This window comes from Pogona vitticeps, chromosome 1 (assembly GCF_051106095.1).
Source record: "Pogona vitticeps strain Pit_001003342236 chromosome 1, PviZW2.1, whole genome shotgun sequence".
Lineage (NCBI taxonomy): Eukaryota > Metazoa > Chordata > Lepidosauria > Squamata > Agamidae > Pogona > Pogona vitticeps.
This window is the reverse complement of record NC_135783.1, coordinates 330889058-330908603: the sequence shown is the minus strand read 5'-3', so window position 1 is coordinate 330908603 and position 19546 is coordinate 330889058. Positions and strand designations below refer to the sequence as shown.

At 43.5% G+C, this 19546-nt stretch overlaps 2 protein-coding genes and 2 long non-coding RNA genes across 4 annotated transcripts in view; 2 read left to right on the top strand and 2 right to left on the bottom strand.

Annotated features, from left to right (window-relative positions):
* CATSPERB (catsper channel auxiliary subunit beta) overlaps positions 1-359 on the top strand; it is a 71432-nt gene extending 71073 nt beyond the window's left edge. Inside the window, exon 26 of the mRNA XM_072986580.2 lies at positions 14-359. Coding sequence (XP_072842681.2) covers positions 14-235 — 222 coding nt within the window. The 3' untranslated portion in view covers positions 236-359. The remainder of the gene's footprint in view (positions 1-13) is intronic.
* LOC144586071 (uncharacterized) overlaps positions 1-19546 on the bottom strand; it is a 159450-nt gene that overhangs the window by 89516 nt on the left and 50388 nt on the right. The gene's annotated exons all lie outside the window — the stretch shown is intronic.
* LOC140702991 (uncharacterized) lies at positions 362-2699 on the bottom strand. The gene is made up of 2 exons (XR_012082279.2): positions 2572-2699; positions 362-1170 (listed from the first exon to the last, which is right to left on the bottom strand). It is a non-coding gene; the product is annotated as an uncharacterized LOC140702991 (long non-coding RNA).
* Positions 16058-19546, top strand: part of PPP4R3A (protein phosphatase 4 regulatory subunit 3A) — a 39775-nt gene continuing 36286 nt past the window's right edge. The window contains exon 1 of the mRNA XM_072986578.2: positions 16058-17350. Within this exon, the coding sequence (XP_072842679.1) occupies positions 17209-17350 (142 nt within the window). The 5' untranslated portion in view covers positions 16058-17208. The remainder of the gene's footprint in view (positions 17351-19546) is intronic.

Genomic DNA, 19546 nt, shown 5'->3' with positions numbered 1-19546 from the left:
TTTTCTGTTGCAGATTTATGTTGACGATTCTCCACTGGCTTTTCCAGGACAGTATCTTATCAGTTGCATTACAGCTATACTAATAGGAGGTATTATCTTTGTGGCCTTTATTCTGCATATGTATGAAATTCAGATAGGAATTCTTTTGAATAGGAAGTTCAGAAAAAATAAGGTGGCATCAAAATCCTCATTTACTACAGTTTCAGGCACTTCCACTGAAACTAGTGAAAAGTGAGAGTGAACAATAAAAACGATATCCTCATTTTATCAATTAACAATTTAATATACCAGTGATGGATAATTCTTCCATTTTACATGTTCAAAAAAAGACTTAGAAGTCTTTTTTTAAAAGATGCAAATAATTTTGTTTTTCTGTATCTTAGAAGACATTTTTAGTTACTGTTCATTGTGATTTATTAATTATTTCATTGCAACAAGGTGTGATTTATGTGTAAATGTATGTATACATTTTAATACTTTGTGGGCTGAAGTTGACAAAACCCCATCAAAGTGATATAGCCTTAAATGAAACTAAAAGTATAAGATACTACTAAATAAAACGGATAAAAAAATAAATACAAATTAAAATATAAAGTATTATTAAATACACACCCGTGTCTCTGTATAATTTCTGAATCTTATTCCTTGGTTACACTTTCTACAGTAAATGCAGCAAAAGAATCGCAATAATTTGTCATAAATACATGTAAAAATCCTCTTAAAACAATGGAGGAATACAAACACTGTGAGCTGTAAGACCACATTTTGCAGAAGTTGTAGAAAGTCTCTGCTATACCTTATGTCTTAGAAAACACAGGTTAAAGACAAACCCTCTTCTGATTTATGGCTTTATTAATTTTTTTAAGTCAAAGGGGGAGGAATTAAAATCTGCTCTAAGTTTTCTACACAGAGATGAATAATCATAGAAAACCATGGCTGCAATTACAAATGAGTGCTTTATTGATGATTCCCTTTCATTGTATGATTTTTAAAATAATATTAAAAAGAGAGAGACCGAGCTTTAAAATGATTGTAAAAATTCTGTGGGTCCAATATTAGGAATTATTGGTATAGATCATAACATTAGAAAATAATTGTCCAACAATGTCCGAAGTAGATGTCCACAGGAGTATGCTGCACTGATATCCATCTTTCACATCAGATTGAACACTGACAGAGAAAACAACAATCGCGTTAGTCTTTTGGGGTAACATATGAGCAGTGTAATAAATATCACAGTCCTGGTTTGAGGAAGCCCTCAACAATATATTACCTGAAACAGAGGCGTCCTATGGTAGGAATGTCTACCATAGAGGATTTGTAGGTAGCTTATCTTGCTCACACAATCGGCAGAACTTGTGGGCTTTCATTTTCTCCACAATTTCAGCAGAAGCTGAGTTGACCTCCAAGGAAATGCTTTTGCATAATAACCAAATGGTGCACCCTCCTTAACAAATCACATGCATCCATCTCTCATCCTCAGTGCTCTTCTTTGCTCCCTCAGAGAGCCCAAAGAAAGCCACTTCCCTACCTAAAACAATTGAGTATGAACCAGTAAAAACTAAAAAGTATAAAGACTAACCTAGAGAGAAAACTTGTCTTTTGAGTGAAACAATCATTATTGCTTGGTGTTTCGTTTTGTTTTGAATGGGGGGGATTGGGGGGGAATAAGGATAAAAACAGCTCCTAGTCTTTTAGACTAGGGGTCTCCAAACTATGGCCCGCGGACCACATCCGGCCCACCTTGCTGATTTATCCAGCCCATTCTCTTTAGCCCATGGGCGGGCAGGGTGCATGCGTGCAGGTGGGGACCTGTGTGGATGCATGTGTGCATCTATGTGTGCAGAGGAGTTGATGTGTGGGGGTGGGGGGTGTCCATGCAAGGGGAGAATGCATGCATGCAGCCACGTGTATGCGTGCATATTCCTTTGGCCCTCAAAAATATGAAAAATATATGATGTATCCCTCGTGCTTAAAAGTTTGGAAACCCCTGTTTTAGACCTATGGGCTGCACTATATATACAAGCCAAAGAAATAACAGCCACTTTGTAAAATGCTTCAAAGGGGTTTTAAGCTCTTGAGGTTTTCAGTTTACAGATTCTGATAAAATATATCTACCTCAATCAAAGTGTGAAAATGCAAGATTTTGCTAGAAGCCAACAATTTGATGGTATGTACGATTTTCCTACAAAATGTGGTTCTTCTTCACCGTGGCCTATGTGATTGCACACAAAAGAACCTCTCGGAATATTCCAGAGCTTCAAGAGAAAAGTAACAAAGTTTAAGTTGCCCCAATAGCGCATGCTCCACCCACCCCAGCCTCCAGTTCCATTTTACCGCCGTCTGGTTAGGAACCTCTCGTTTGAGCTTCACAGATTTTTCAAATATTTTTCGGTATTTTTTCGACCACAGACTGTTTTGACTTCGCTAATATCTGTTGCCCCGACCTTGGACTGCCTTTTGACTACTCTGTTGTCTCCGCTTTGGATTTATTGCTTCCAGACCAATTTCCCTCTCTTTAGCTGGCCGCGCGACTTCAGTTACCTCAGTAAGACTGTTCTATTTACTTACCTGCTTATGTCCTGATCTGGTTCCTTCAGTCGCTGTATCATCTGTTCCTGCAAACTACCCTTCCGAGACGGTCATGATCGCTGTGTTTTTTGTCTTGAGGAGTCCCACCAACCTAGCAGTTGCAGGCACTGTAAAAAAATTCACAAAAGCCGTGATTAAGGCACGCCAACAGAGACTGAAATATTATCTCTGGGATAAAACCCTTTCATCATCTAAGCCGTCCAAAATGGAAATTTCTTCTCCCTCTGCCACTCCGCTGTCTGAAGCTCATGCAACTTCTCCTCATGCAACTTCTCCTTTGACCGCTCCTAAGGAAAAACCCGCCAAAAAATCTTCAGGTTTGAAGATGTCACGTTCCCGGAGGTTACAACAGCCGAAGTCTGATAAGCCAGTCCAGGGTCAAGAATACCAAGAATGCAAAGCCAATGTCCGTAAATCAACTCACAGAATGAAGTCCAGTGTCAGAGTCCAGAGTCCGATACACAGCGTAGTCCAGGGTCAGAGTCCGAAGTCCAATACCAGCGTAGTCCAAGGGCAGAGTCCAGAGTTCAGGGTCAGGAACACGGTACAAGAAGCGTGGATGCAAGCCAAGGTTTTGACTCTTTGCTTCCACAGAATTTCTGGTTTCACTGGGAGCTGTTTTATAGTAAAACAGCTCCTTGAGCTGCTGGAAAGCTTTCTATCCTGCTAATACTCAGGACTAGATGAACATAGGTTTCTGTGAACAGCCTTTGAGCGATCCTCTGATCTTCTTGTCCTAAGTTTTTCCCGAAGCCTGGCCCGAAGCTTGTCTGTTGTGGAAGGAGAATCTGGAGGCAGTTCAGGTGTTTCTAATCTCACAGCATTCTCTTCAGCCTCAGTTAATCCTTCTGGATCCAGGTCTTCGGATGCACTCATGACAGAAGAAAACTTCTGCTTTGACATTGAAGGCATCTTCCACCGCCTCCACTAAAAGCTCTAAGCAAGCCAAGCCAAGCCAAAACCTTCAACTAAGACCAAAGAATCTCTCAAACAGTTGCCTCCGGTCGTGGCATCAGTACTGTCACTGATACTAGAGGACTCTTCCTGGGACCGGGAATCAATGTCTGAGGCAGGACCTCATTACCTCCTAAACAAGCGGAGCCTGTTCTACCGGTCGGTGCAATATTCCCGACCCCAAGCCAACTTGTACATGCCACCACAGGTTTGGCTTCTGGCCTGAATAGCCCTGTATCTACCGGGAGGGCATCTTTGGCTCCTTTGTCGGCGTCGGTTCCATCGAGACCGATATTGCCTCCACGTAAGAGAACAAAAAAGATCAAAGATTTGGCTTCCGACCGACACTGATCATCCCATTGTTCGTCTCAGCGTCGACATAGGAAATACTATGACTCAGATGATACTGAGTCTGAGCAAAAGAAACATCGCCGCTGACTATTCTGAATCAGGACTATTCTGAATCAGATTCTGACTATTCTGAATCAGATTCTTCATCGATGTCGACTAATCGTCGTAGACAGAAAAAGAGATTGAGACGTTCATATTCATCAACGTCCTCATCTCCCCCTCCTACATCTCCGCATCGACATCGACAGGACTGAGAAGCGCCTGCATCACTCTAAGGCTACAAAGACCCAACAAGAATCTGTACCGCCTCTCTCGGCGTCGATGGTTACATTAACTTCTCAACACCCTAAGACTACAACTTGATACAGAGAAGCATTGCAAGAGACGTCACTTACCTTCCACATCAGAAGGCGAGGACGACTTCTCAGCAAATTCCTCTGCTGTTGATGATGACACTCAACAAGATGCATCGGCAGATGACCTACCAGAAGGGGACATAATGGATTCTGATGCAACTGACCCCCACCCCTCATCTCCATCTGAAGATTTTTCTTCTTATGTGCAGATGGTGTCTAGAATGGCCAAGACACTTAAGATGCACACTGAACAAACCAATCCACCATCTGAGGATTTAATCTTCAGAGATATTAATCAAGAGCGTACCCCACCACTCAGCTTGGCGTTTATCCCCGCCCTTATGGACTTGATAAAAGATGCAGGGAACCAACCATCTACATCTACACCTGTATCTAGAAGAACAGAAAATTTATACCAAGTCCATGGGGAAGACACCAATTTTCTTCTGAAACATCCTGTCCCCAATTCTCTAATAGTGGTTGACAAGTTCCTCTAGGCCAAATGCTAAAGCTCACGTTACACCTACCAACAGAGAAGGGAGGAAACTAGAAGTACTTGGCAGAAAGATGTTAATTTTGTTCCTCTTCAGAGTTACTAACTACCTAACGGCTATGGGAGCCTATCAGAAACAACTATGGCTACGAGTTCTCCCAGCCCTCGTAGGATATCCGCCAGGGTTTTCTCAATACTTATGAAGAGGCCCTGACAGTCTCAAAACACCAGAGACTAGCATCTCGCCACGCAGCTGATGCTGATGTCAAGGTTCTGATGTCTGTAGTCACCTTGAGACGACATGCCTGGCTTAGAGCTAGTACAATCATGGACAATGTTAAGACTAGGATAGAAAACCTTCCCTTTGATACTAATGGCATAGCATAGGCATCCTTCAGTCTCGAGAGACTATGGTAACATGCTCTGAATCGAGGAGTGTCCTCTCCAGAGCATGAAGCATCTTTAACGAAAAAAACTAACAGCAATCTGGATGAACTGCACAAAATGAAGAAAACAGCCAAATCCTATTCTGTACAACAACAACAACAACCAAGATTTAACAAATATCTATGGCGTAAACCTTGTGGGCACACAGCTCTCCTAAGAGAATTCTGCGGCTGGAACAGAGAGGTTCTGGGGTCCAGTGTACTCTATAACAGTTGCGATGAGTCCTTTTTAACAGCCAGGCCGTCCCACTGACACCCTTTTCCCAAGTCTGTTCCCAATTAGCAATTAACTGAGAAAACCAAAGATAAAAACCATGAGTCTTAGAGTCTGCCAAGACTAGCAAAACTCAGATAATTAATGGACTCAAGTAGTATAATTGTGGCCTAATAAGGAAAAATAATTATGCAGGTTATCTGCTCAAGAGACCAAACATAGGTTTTTAAGAATTATTGTTTTATTAGAAAAATAAAGAATTTAGAGATATTCAGTTTGTTGCAAAGCATAGCATTCAAGTACATTTCCATAAACTAAGGTAGTTAGAACTTTAGCAAATTCCAGCTGCAAAAATAAAATAAGAAAACTCTAATTAATAGCTAGAAAGGTGGGTAAGGCTGAGCCCCCCTTTCTGTAGTCTTTGCTATGAACTACATCCTAGCAGTTTACTAAAAAAAAACAGCAATGGGAACTCCAAAGTCCATTCAAAAATCCAAAATCCCAAGTAAAACTCCAAAAAGTTCTCTCTCTGTCAGCATCCCTCCATTTTCTTCTCATGTTGGAACCACCTTCTTCTTCACTCTCCACTGATGTAAGCCGATCAGGACAAAGGACTGTCTCACCACTCTCCACCTTCTTTTCTCACGGGATGTGCAGGTGTTGTTGACATTCTTCCTGATGTTGTTTCTTGGCTCTTATCGTCTCTGGCCAAGCTTGCTACATGGAAAATTCCAACTAGCACTAAGAGAAAATAGCTTCTCGAAGCATCTAGTTACATGACACACAGGCCAAGATGGATTCCTTCTGCACAATTCCATGACTACAAATCCCATTTAGAAATTACATTATCGCTTCAATAACCTAAATAATGACAAACCTTACTCTCAGTACTCCCGGTCTTCACAATCTTCTCAATCTTTCTGCCCTTTCAAAGGACAAGGTCAATCCAGATCATCTCAAGCTGCACCTTCTTCATCCGCATTTCGTCCTCAGTCCTCACAACGCCGGCAGTCCTACAAGCCTCCTGCTAAGAAATCAAAACATTATCTTTGACTTCCCCTTATCTCTGACCGGACAAGATCAACCAACATGACTTCATCCTTTCCTACAAAACTGGACTTACATAACCACAGATAGCTGGGTCTTAAACATCATTCGCTTCGGATATCAACTAGAGTTCATAGAATATCCTCCTCTAGGACAGGTCAAAGTCACACCCTTCGACCCTGTCTTAGAAGAAGAAGTTCGTACTCTATTACAGAAGCATGCCATTCAAAGAGTGCCCAGAAGAGATGTAAAGAACGGGTTTTATTCCCATTACTTTGCTGTCCGAAAGAAAGGCGGGGGAATCAGACCAATCCTAGACCTAAGAAAACTGAACACTTACCTTCACGCAAAAAGCTTCAGGATGGTCACCTTAGACTCCATCATTCACCTGTTGAGGAAAAAGGACTGGTTTGTGGTAGTGGATCTCAAAGATGCCTACTTCCATGTAACAATCCATCCCAATCACCTTTGATTCGTATTCCAAAACACCATTTATCAGTACCTTTCTCTCCCATTCGAGTTGTCCACGGTACCAAGGACATTTACAAAGTGCATGGTGCCAGTGGCAGCATTGCTACGTCTTCAGGGAATCCAAGTTTACCCATACATAGACGACTGGTTGGTAGTTCCTCCGTCCAGACGTCAAGCCATCAAAAACACCAAGTTCGTTCTCCACACTCCAAACAACCTAGGTCTCATGATCAATACTGCTTCTCTCGAAGCATCCCAAGTCATGAACGACATAGGAGCCAGACTGGACTCCACCGCAGGCAGAGTGTTTCTCCCTTCAGAATGAATCCAAAAAATAAGAACTGCTGTACAGTGCTGCCCAGCATGCACAACATCTTCTGGGACTCATGGCATCCACAACACTCGCCTTGGTTCACAGAAGGCTAAAAATGCGTTCTTTACAAATTTGGCTTCTGTCTCTCTTCAACCCCATTCACGACAGTCAAAGGAAACGACTCCTTGTCTCTCCAGAACTCGCTCAGCAACTACAGTGGTGGACTTTTCTTCCACATCTGATGATCGACCGTCCTTTCAGACCTCTTCGACTCATGGTCCAAGTCACAACAGACGCCAGCCCCATTGGATGGGGAGCTCACTGTGAACATCATCAAGTTCACTCTTTATGGTCCCAGCAAGACAGGAACCTGCACATCAATCATCTGGAGCTTTTGGCAGTTATAAAGGCGTTCAGAGCCTTTCTACCTCTACTACATGGTCGTGGTGTACAGCTAATCACCGACAACACCACAGCCATGTACTACATCAACAAACAAGGAGGGACACACTCCAAATCTCTTCTGTATCTGGCAATCCACCTGTGGGAATGGTGCTATCAACATCACGTCTTCCCAATTAGCAATTCACATCTCCACTGAAGACAACGAGATAGCAGACAAACTCAGCAGACTGACAATCACACGAATGGGAGTTGAACAACGAGATTTACGCCTCACTATGTAACCGATGGGGGAATCCCAAAATAGATATGTTTGCAAGCCAGTACAACAGGAAATGCAAATTCTATGCTTCCAGAGCAGGTCATCGGACGAACTCTCTGGGAGATGCATTCATGATTCCTTGGTGCAAGAACCTACTCTATCTCTTCCCTCCAATCCCTCTCATACAAAGAACCTTGATCAAGCTACGTCAAACAAGGTCAGAAGCAATACTCATGGCTCCGTACTGGCCCCACCAAGCTTGGTTTCCCACACTTCAAGTGATGGCATCAGACATGCTCAAATTACCCCCCTACCACATCTTCTCACGCTGGATGCAGGCACTGTTCTTCACCAAGATGTAGAAACACTACATCTAACAGCGTGGAGGATCTCCCGTCGATCAAGGAGCCGCCTAGAGTGGTCTTAATTGACTAGATAGGCGGGATATAAATAAAATAAACAATAATAATAATAGTGCTAGGAAACCCTCTACTACTCGCCTATGCTCTTACAAGTGGAAGAGCTTTACTAACTTTGCAGAAGCTAGAGACCTTGAGACTTCTCCTGTTTCACTCTCCACTCTGCTACAATACTTATGTTACCTTTTTGATCTTGGCCTTTCCCTTTCGGCTCTTAAAGTTTATATTGCTGCAATTGTACCATTTCAGCCCAGAGACTCGAGCTCAGCATGCCTTTTTTCCCATCCTACACTCAAAGCGTTACTAACCTTAGACCACCCACTAAGTCACCCATGCCTCAGTGGTCTCTTCAGGTGGTTTTACATGCACTTGCTCAACCACCCTTTGAACCAATGGTGACATGTGATTTACGGTTGCTCTCCTTTAAGACTTTATTCCTTGTGGCTATTACATCTGAACAAAGTGCCAGTGAACTCACAGCTCTACAATCAGATCAACCATATTTACAGTTTTTAGAGACAAAGTGATATTACACTTAGATTTGTCCTTTTTGCCTAAAGTGGTCACTGACTTTCATGTAAATCAACCACTACCATGGCCTACTCTTTTCCCTGATTCGAAGACTGACACTGAGTGCATGCTTCACACCCTTGATGTGAGGAGAGCATTGGCCTTTTATGTGTCTCATACCAGAGACTTCTGTGCTTCTCCTAGACTGTTCTTGTGCTTTTATGGCCATAAGAAAGGATGTCCAGCTTCATCAACCCTCTCCAGATGGCTTATCTCAACTATTTCTTTGGCGTACCAGCTACAACACTGCACTCCACCTGAAGGACTTAAGGCTCATTCCACCAGAGCCATGGCTACTTCTACAGCCCTACTACTTGGCATTGACATTCCAGACATCTGTAGAACTGCCACTTGGTCCAACGTCTCCAGCTTTGTAACCCACTATAGACTGGACCTGAGGGCTAAAAGAGAGTCAGGCTTCAGGAGAGCTGTATTGACATCCATACTTCAGTGACAACCCACCTTCCGGTAAGTGGGCAGGCTAGTACCCTTTTGTGTGCATTCACAGAGGCCACGATGAAGAAAGACAGGTTACTTACTTGTAACCATGGTTCTTCAAGTGGTCCTCTGTGAATTCACACAATCCCTCCCGGCCTCCCCACTTTCCGTCACTGAACAAAGCTAGCTTAAACTTGAGTTATTGTGGCAGATGAATGGAACTGGAGGCTGAGGCTGGTGGAGCATGCGCTATTGGGGCAACTTAAACTTTGTTACTTTTCTCTTGAAGCTCTGGAATATTCCGAGAGGTCCAGCGCAGGTGCTGACTTAACCCTTTTGTGTGAATTCACAGAGGACTACTTGAAGAACCATGGTTACAGGTAAGTAACCTGTCTTTTTTTGCCACATGCTAAACAATTAAATTACTGTGTTTTCATTCATATAATTTGTCCATTATATATATATATTTGAAGCCGTGTTGTGAGACCGGGGGCAAGAGTAAAGAACCTCTCGCCAGAGTGCCATCCCTTCCACAGACAATGGAAAGGAAGATCCAGACCTCGCCCACTCCAGCTCCTCGGAAAAGACAGCAGAAGGGCACTGACACCCAAGACTGGAAGCAAGAGTTGTGCAGGTTAAGGATAGAGGAACCAGCCCCGGTGGAATTGGCGGGAACGGAGAGACGAAAGAGGGTGTAGATAGAGGCGGGGACAGCAGAGATAAAAGGGGTGACAGTTACCACCAGGTTGGGAGTGGGTCTGGCTGCAGGACCCATGGACTGGAGTCTGTGAGTGCCTAAAGAGGAGGTAGACTACTGCTGGAGGCGGGAGATTCCTCCTAGACCCTCATGTTGGGGAGAAGCCGAGGCTCGAGAGGAGGAGATTGAGGGAGGAAAAGGAGAAGGTGGAAAGAGAAAGGAGGGAGCAATTGGCATGGAGGGTGGACAAGATGAGGTGGAGAAACTATTGGGAGGACCCTGGGCAACCTTTTCCCCACCAGAGATGATGGGTGGACAAACTTTACAGAGGACAAAGCCATTCCTTTACTTCGTGAAGCACTACCGGCTTGATGTGAGAGCATGCCATGATGCTGGTTTTGGCAGAGCTGTGTTGGCATCCTTCCTACCGTGACATCCCACCTGCCGGTAAGTGAAGCTTGCTAGTCACCCATATGTGTGCATTCACAGAGGCCACGAAGAAGAAAGAGAGGTTACCTACATGTAACCATGGTTCTTCTAGTGTTCCTCTGTGAATTCACACTACCCACCCATCCTCCCCTCTGTCTTTCATGGGTATCTTATTTATATCATAACTTTTTGCCCGGTGGACAAATTTTAGGAACTGAGGGGAAACGTTGGTGGGAAGAGCATGTGCCTCACGGGGATCATGCCATAAAATTGTTACTTTTAGCTCTAGAATCTTCTGAGAACTTCAGCGCAGGCGCAGACAAGACCTATATGTGTGAATTCACAGAGGACCACTAGCAGAACCATGGTTACAGGTATGTAACCTCTCTTTTTAGCACGTATACATTATTGAAACAGCAACATTTACGTTGGCTCAAGTATGTTGTGAGAATGGCTGACGGTCAGATTCCAAACGATCTCCTGTATAGAGAATTAGTACAGGGAAATCGCCACAGTTTCAGTAATGTATACATGCTAAAAATTCCAGCTCATTCTAGGACTACTCTATTTGCAACTTTGTCCTGCCAGGTGATGACAAAAATGCATCAGAGACAACACATTGTCTCCAAAGTCATAACTAGAGCAGGCCCATTTGAATCAGTGAAACTTATGGTGATACTGACTCACAAAATATCCACTGATTGAATGGCCTACTCTACTTGTGACTTCTTACTGGATTTCTGCCAAAAAATAATTGCCAATTACATTTAGACCATAATGGGCTCAAATTAGAGGAAACCAGATTTAGGTTGAATATCAAGAACAACTTTTAACTGTCTTAGCAGTACGATAATAGAGCCATTTACTGTACTCTGGGAGGTGCTGAACGCTACGATGCTGGAGGCATCTTGTCAGATCTGCTTTGATTTGGATTTCTGCATTGAGCAGGGGGTTGGCCTTGATGGCTTTATAGGCCATTTCAACTCAATTATTCTATGATTTAATTATTATAAGATTAACAGTATTAAAAGCTGAAAATGTGTTTCTACATACTGCACCTATTGCGATAACATACCTAGATTCTTTCCAACTCAATTATTCTATGATTGAACATCCTTAGTCCTGCAGAATAAAGCACAAATCATCTGCCACTGAGCATAAAGCAGATCTACTGGATTATCTTTTCTAGTCATGCTAAGCATGAGAAAGAGAAGGAACTATTAAAATTGCAGCAGATGCACTTCTTGAAAAAGCTGTGGCTGAAATCCTGTTACTTAACATAGTAAGTCATACTGTAGGCCCATTGAATTACTAGGGACTAGGTGAGTCAACTCCACTGTATGTTCCATTGATTGAGGCAGACTGTGTTGCATCAGGCTCAATAGGGTGTTCTTTCCCTACTGATTCTTCCCATGCCTGTTGCTACTAGAATAGGCCCTTTTGAATCAATGGAACCTATGGAGGAATTGAATCACCAAATTGCCCTGATTCAATGGGCTTACTCTACTACAACTTTCTACAATAAGCAATAGAATTTCAGCCATTGTAAGCTAAAGGAATTAAATCAGACTGGCACCAGGACAGCAGCTCTACCAATAGAATAATAGTACAGTACAGTGGTGCCTCGACTTACCGTATTTGCTGGCATATAAGGCGACTGGGCGTATAAGACGACCCCCCCAACATTTCCACTCAAAATGTAGAGGTTGTTATATACTTGCCATATAAGACTACCCCCTCTTCTGCATGCGTGATTCTGCTTTGGCTGCATCATGGGGAGAGTTCATTTTGCCGCTTTTGGTTCCTTTCGCTGGGAGAGAGCTAGGGTTTGCTGGAAGAAGGACAGCATCGGCGCCGAACAGCTGACTGTCAGGAACCAGCAGAGAGGCGGCAGCCATTTTGGAGAGGCGGCAGCCATTTTGAGAGGCAGCAGCCATGTGGTCGCATCTCAAAATGGCTGCCGCCTCTTTGCTGGTTCCCAACAGTCAGCTGTTCGGCGCTAGAGTCAGGCTGTTCCCAGGCTACCAAGGAGAAGCTCGGTCTACTCCGTCTTACTACCAGGTAAGTGACTTTGCTGGGAGAGAGTGAGGGTTTGCTGGAAGTGCACCCGGCGTATAAGATGACCCCCCACTTGGAGGCATGTTTTTCAGGGCCAAAAAGTCATCTTGTACGCCGGCAAATATGGTACATACGTCCCTACATACTGTACGACCATTTCGAGTTATGACCAGCTCCAGCTGCAAAATTTTGCTTTGACTTGTGGCCAGAGCTTCAAGTTACAACCAGGAAAATGCAGGGGGAAAAGGCGGGGAAATCAAATGTACTAACCGTTGGTCAGCGAAAAGGCTGCTTCTTTGTAGCTCTTTCACCCCAAGAGCAGCGATCAGGGAACTTTTTACACTACCTTTTACAGTACCCCCCCATGTCCCTGTTTGTTTCCCTCAACCCAAGGGTCCACGCTGGCCACATTCCTTCTTTCTCTCTCAGTGCCACCAGTGGATTTCTTTTATGCACACTGTAAAGAACTTTACTCTGAGACTTGCTGCCAACAAAGAATTAGTTTTATTAAAGGGTATGAAAGGTAACTCAGAATCACAGATAGCCTTTATTCATTCTCATTAGGTCACAATCATTGAAATATATTTTATGTTCCACATTAGATCACTTCTTGTTTACTTATTTTCAGTTTAACCAGTGTATATTTATTGGTAATAATTCTCTATCTCTGACTATCTCTCTCAGCAAATCTCACTCCTTCTTCTCTCTAACTCTCTGACTAACTGACAAAACTTCTGCCTCTGCCTCTCCTGTCCTCTAATTGGCTTATGTACATGAGGTTCCGCTGTGATTGACAGGAACAACTTGGGCATCCGTCATATACCTACCCCCTTGGAAAAGTTTGTTTCATGGGGGAAACTTTATTGTTTAACCTCATGAACAATGCAATAGCAAATTTCAACACATTTTCACTCTTTTATGTTAAATATTACATGCATATATTTCTTTTATATAGCATATATTCATATATTCTGTTATCAATTTCTCTTCTGATTAAATTAAACTTATTACTTTATACATTTAAAATATGTATTCTACTTATAACCCTTTTCATCAATTACCTCAATACAAAGTTCAGTCAAGCTTGGACTACGTGGACCTTTGTCGGCAAGGTGATGTCTCTGCTTTTTAAGATGCTGTCTAGGTTTGTCATAGCTTTTCTCCCAAGAAGCAGACCTCTTTTAATTTCATGGCTGCTGTCACCATCTGCAGTGATCATGGAGCCCAAGAAAGTAAAATCTGTCACTGCCTCCATATCCTCCCTTTCTATTTGCCATAAGGTGATGGGACCAGTGGCCATGACCTTAGTGTTTTTGATGTTGAGCTTCAGACCATTTTTTGCGCTCTCCTCTTTCACACTCATTAAGAGGTTCTTTAATTCCTCCTCATTTTCTGCCATCAGAATGGTATCATCTGCATATCTGAGGTTGTTGATATTTCTTCCAGCAATCTTAATTCTGGTTTGGGATTCCTCCAGTCCAGCATTTTGCATGATGTATTCTGGATATAAGTTAAATAAGCCGGGGGAAATATGCAGCCTTGTCGTACTCCTTTCCCAATTTTGAACCAATCAGTTGTTCCATATCCAGTTCTAATTGTTGCTTCCTGTCCCACGTATAGATTTCTCAGGAGATAAAGTGGTCAGGCACTCCCATTTCTTTAAGAACGGTCTGAAACTCAACATCAAAAAAACTAAGATCATGGCCACTGGTCCCATCACCTCCTGGGAAATTGAAGGGGAAGATATGGAGGCAGTGACAGATTTTACTTTCTTGGGCTCCATGATCACTGCAGATGGAGACAGCAGCCATGAAATTAAAAGACGCCTGCTTCTTGGGAGGAAAGCGATGACAAACCTCGACAGCATCTTAAAAAGCAGAGACATCACCTTGCCAACAAAAGTCCGAATAGTCAAAGCTGTGGTTTTTCCTGTCTTGATGTATGGAAGTGAGAGCTGGACCATAAAGAAAGCAGACCGCCGAAGAATTGATGCCTTTGAATTGTGGTGCTGGAGGAGGCTCTTGAGAGTCCCCTGGACTGCAAGGAGAACAAACCTATCAATTCTAAAGGAAATTAACCCTGAGTGTTCACTGGAAGGACAGATCCTGAAGCTGAGCCTCCAGTACTTTGGCCATCTCATGAGAAGACTCCTTGGAAAAGACCTTGATGTTAGGAAAGTGTGAGGGCAAGAGGAGAAGGGGACGACAGAGGATGAGATGGCTGGACAGTGTCATCGAGGCAACCAAGATGAATTTGACACAACTGCGGGAGTCAGTGGAGGATAGGAGGGCCTGGCGTGCTCTGGTCCATGGGGTCACGAAGAGTCGGACACGACTAAATGACTAAACGATGATGCTAGATGGGATTCCTTTTTTTCTAATCATGCCGGCATAAGCTGTTCCAACTCATCAGCCAAGAAGAGAGATGCTTGTGTCATAAATTAAAATTACATCATTTTAATTTGCCCACATCCACTTATGTCCAGGATCAGCTGAGCAGTGGAATGATTAAAGCACTTTGCAACTAAGAATTTATTCTCGAAGTCTTTCATGGCTGGGATCAGATTGTTGTTGTTGGTTTTTCCGGCTCTTTGGCCATGTTCTGAAGGTTGTTCTTCCTGACGTTTCGCCAGTCTCTGTGGCCGGCATCTTCAGAGGACTGGAGTAGGAACCATACAGAGCATGGACAGAGTTCCGACTCCAGTCCTTTGAAGATGCCGGCCACAGAGACTGGCGAAACGTCAGGAAGAACAACCTTCAGAACACGGCCAAAGAGCCCGAAAAACCCACAAGAACCATAAGAATTTATTGTTATGTGCCATCAGATTGCTTCCAGTTTATGGGAACTCTGTGACTCAGTACCTACAAAGGGAAACATGAATACAGATGATGAATTTTGAGGCATAATGGATATTTTTTTGCAGGCTACTCTTGGTGCTTCAGAGGCTTCTTTACCCTTGTTTTGAAATGCGAGTAATGAGGCAGAGGGGGACATGCATGCAATCCTATGAAAACACACACTTCAGCTTCATTTCACTGTGGATTCAAAGGTCTCTTTAAACATGTGTGAGAGGCAGATATATTTTTGAGTGCCAAACCCTCCTATGTACTGAATAACTCGCACGTGGTGTCAGAGCCTGAGGAAGAGGGCCTCCTACAAATACGCTTCTAAAAATTATAACAGTGAGATAAAACGCTTGAGGGATACAAGGGAAAAAACATAACTCAGTTTTCCCCCCACACTATACCAAAAATTTTTGAGTGAAGTGCTCTGTTATGACTCAAGCTACAGATCGTATGTCTCTCTTAACTGAGCTAAGTACTGTATTAGGTTCTTTACAATTTCAGACATGACTCCTTTCTGACGTGGATTGCGGGCTGTTTCTCTACTAGGAAACCCTCCCGTGTTATCTCAGTAGTCAGTCCTGGGCAAAGCGCGCCTTTTTGTGTCTCCAAGGCAGCGGTCCCACAACCCGCTCCGTGAAGGCTGCTGGCCCTTTAAGTGCTCGCGGCCGGCCCGTGCCGCCCTTGGCTAGGAGACCCCGCGCCTACAGTGAGAGGTGAAACCAAGATGGCGGCCGTGCAGTGACTGAGGCTGAGACAGGAGGACGTGAGCGGCCAGTGTCTCGACCACCTCCTCCGCTCGCGGAGGGGCTTCGCTCCCTCGCCGGGTGCTCGGGACGGAGCTGACGACGCGGAAAGAGAGAGGAAGCTCCGTCTGAGCAAAGTAGCAGTGAGAGTCGCGGGAGCAAGAAGAACATGGCGGCAGCAGCAGCGGCGTCGGCGTCTGGCTGGAAGTACACTCGCCGCTGCTCTTGAGGGGCGCTGATGGGGCTGCCGGGGCGCTGAGACCGCCTGCGCGCCCAGCCCACTCGGCCTGCTTCCTCTCCCCGCCCCCATCCGTGCAGGCTGCTGCGTCCTCCGCCCTCAGCTTAGGCCGCGGCCTTCTCTGGGAAGAAGCGGCGCCCCCGCCTCGGTCCTTTAGTCTTGACCAGCCGAGAGCACAAGAGGGGGCTTCGGGCCTGGCCCTCCCTTGCACAATAGGACAGTCAGAGGACGAGCCGATCCCCTCTTGGGTGCTTCCTTCTTTCCCCTTCCCTGCCCCATCTCCTTCTGTCACCCCTGCCCCCAGTCACAGCTCCCGGTTGTACCCCGGCTTTTCCTCCTCGTTAATTTGGTATTTCTACCTACCATTCTGTGGGTTATTTGTGTAACTAGCTAATCTTTCCCGCTCTCCTTTCCTGTCATCGATCTGCTTCCTCCCTTCGTTCCTTTTCCCCTGCTACTTGTCAGTTACCTCAGATTTTCTCTCTTATTAGTGCCAGCCTTGTTGGCGAATTTTGGCATTCCCATTGGTTTGCTACCTGATACTCCTTCCTATTCTTATATCTTTCCCTTTATGTCTCTTTTTGTTCTGTTTCTTTTCAACGGTATTTTTGCTACTTCCTCTTCTCTCCCATTCTACTATCTTGCTGCTTCACTGCAAAACTTCTGGCCTCTCATTTTGCATTGGCAAATCCCCCCTTTTGGGGATGATGAGGCAGCTAATTTAGCAGTGGCAGTAAAGACAACTGTTTGTGGTATCGTGTGGGACTTTTACTCCCTTTCCTGCTCCCCTTTATTGAGGGGGGCAAAGCCCCCCATCGCATTTCGGCTTCCTTGACTCTCTAGGCCTTTGTGGTGTGCCAAGAGACAGGATGACTGATACCCGGAGGAGGGTGAAGGTTTACACTCTGAATGAAGATAGACAGTGGGATGATCGAGGCACTGGACATGTGTCCTCTGGCTATGTGGAAAAGCTGAAGGGCATGTCCCTGCTTGTCAGGGCAGAGAGTGATGGTAAGTATGCCTGAACACGTATGTATCAGAGGTGTTTATATCATGGGTGTATGGTAGCTACATGTAGATCTTAAATATAAATGTTACATAATTGATCTAAAAATCTGGAATAAGGTAAGGATTATTCTCCATACATTGCTATTGGCTGGGATGTTGTTGTTTGTACTGTCCGAGTAACATTGTCCATAGATGGTTGATGTTTGGATTACAGTCCCTTCTCTAACGAGAAAGGCAGGGTAAAGCTATTTTAAATAAATGAGTTAAATAAATACGCAGGATTCAAATAAATATCCAGAATTATTTTTGCACGTAAAACAAGTTTAAATTATGTGTCATCAAGTTGCCTCCAACTTGGTGACCCGCTGAATGTGTGATCTCCAAAATGATGTGTCCTCAACATTCCTGCTCTGCTTTTGTAAACTCGAGGTTGTGGTTCCTTGTCATTCCATCTCATATTTGGACATAGTGGCACTGCAGGTTGAACCGCAGAAGCCTCCGTGCTGCAAGGTCAGAAGACCCACAGTTGTAAGATCGAATCCATGTGATGGAGTGAGCTCCCATCACTTGTCCCAGCTCCTGTCAACCTAGCAGTTTGAAAGCTTGCAAATGCAAGTAGATAAATAGGCACCACCACAGTGGGAAGGTAATAGCGTTCTGTGTCTAGTCGCGCTGGCCATGTGACCACGGAAACTCTACGGACAAATGCTTGCTCTATGGCTTGGAAACTGGGATGAGCACCGCCCCCTAGAGTCGGACATTACTGGACGTTTGTCAAGGGGAACTTACCTTTACCTGTCTTCCTGCTACTTTCAGCCTTTCCCAGCATTATTGTCTTTTCCAACAAATCTTGCCTTCTCATGATATGCCCAAAATTACTTTAAGGTTTATCCTACAAAATTTGATTATGCAGCTTCATTGACCAAGGATTTTTTGTACAGTATTGTAATCGTCAGATGTTAGTACTGAATATGAAAATGAAACTTTGTACATTATCAATATTTCAAGTCTTCTTTGTGTCTTTTGTTTCTCAACTGATCAACTTCTTACAAACTATTTTAAATAACTTCTGTTTTATTTCATGGGAAAATATTTGCAAAACATAGGGTACATAGGTTAATTTTAATGGATATCAACTCAATTTACAATTAATCTTTGTGGCTTCTCCATGATCCTCATATTGTGACAGTCATCTTATTTCTTTTAAGTAGTCCTTCCTTATTAATAGCTTGTGGTCAAGGAAATAAATTGCCATTGTCAAATATAACTTTATATAGAAATCTCTGTTGGCACCAAAATCTTTTGTGTTAGATACTTTGTGAAGGTACAACATGAATCAGTAAGTTGATTGAGCTATTGCAAATTGCACTTAAAATTCTTTGTTATGTTGATAGTGTTATTATTTATCAAGGTCATTCTTAAATGTTTAAGCGAACAGCTGCCTGTAGTATATTTCTTTTTTTTTTCTTTTTTGTTATTTCTCTTTTTCTTAGAATGAGAATAAGAGAAATTATTAGTTAGGTGTGTGCCCTCAAGTCAAAACCAAATTGTTATGGTCCTAACAGGGCTTTCAAGGTAACTGAGATATGTAAGGTGTTTTTTACCAGTTCCACTCTCCCAGTGAGTTTCTGTGGCCAAATGGAGATTCAAACCTGGGTCTCTGGAATCCAGCACTCTATCCACTACATTACACTGGGTATGTAATTATTGTGCTAGGTGACAAAAGACTAAAAAACAAAGCAGTGAACTGAGCTTATGTCTCCTAACTTAAAAGTTAAGTGTCATTGGGTTCAATGAAACTTTCTTCTAAGATGTATTCATGAAGACTTTCACGGCTGGGATCTAATGGTTGTTGTGTGTTTTTCGGGCTCTTTGGCCGTGTTCTAAAGGTTCTTCCTAACGTTTCGCCAGTCTCTGTGGCCGGCCATTAATATTAACTGAGATGTTTAGATAAAATCTGAGTGGTATTTAGAATTTTTAATAGGAAAATAGAAAAATACTGTTTAATAATAACTGGAAATACTCTTCCCGTTATCTGACTTTCTATGTTTGTGTACAAAACATTTTAAAATATACTTTAAAATAATTATATACTGTCCTGTGGTGCTTAAGACACACTCTGGGTAGTTTACAGTTTAATTATGCAAGCTGTACATGTGTTGCCCCCAGCCAGTTTACGGACCTCAGAAGATGCAAGGC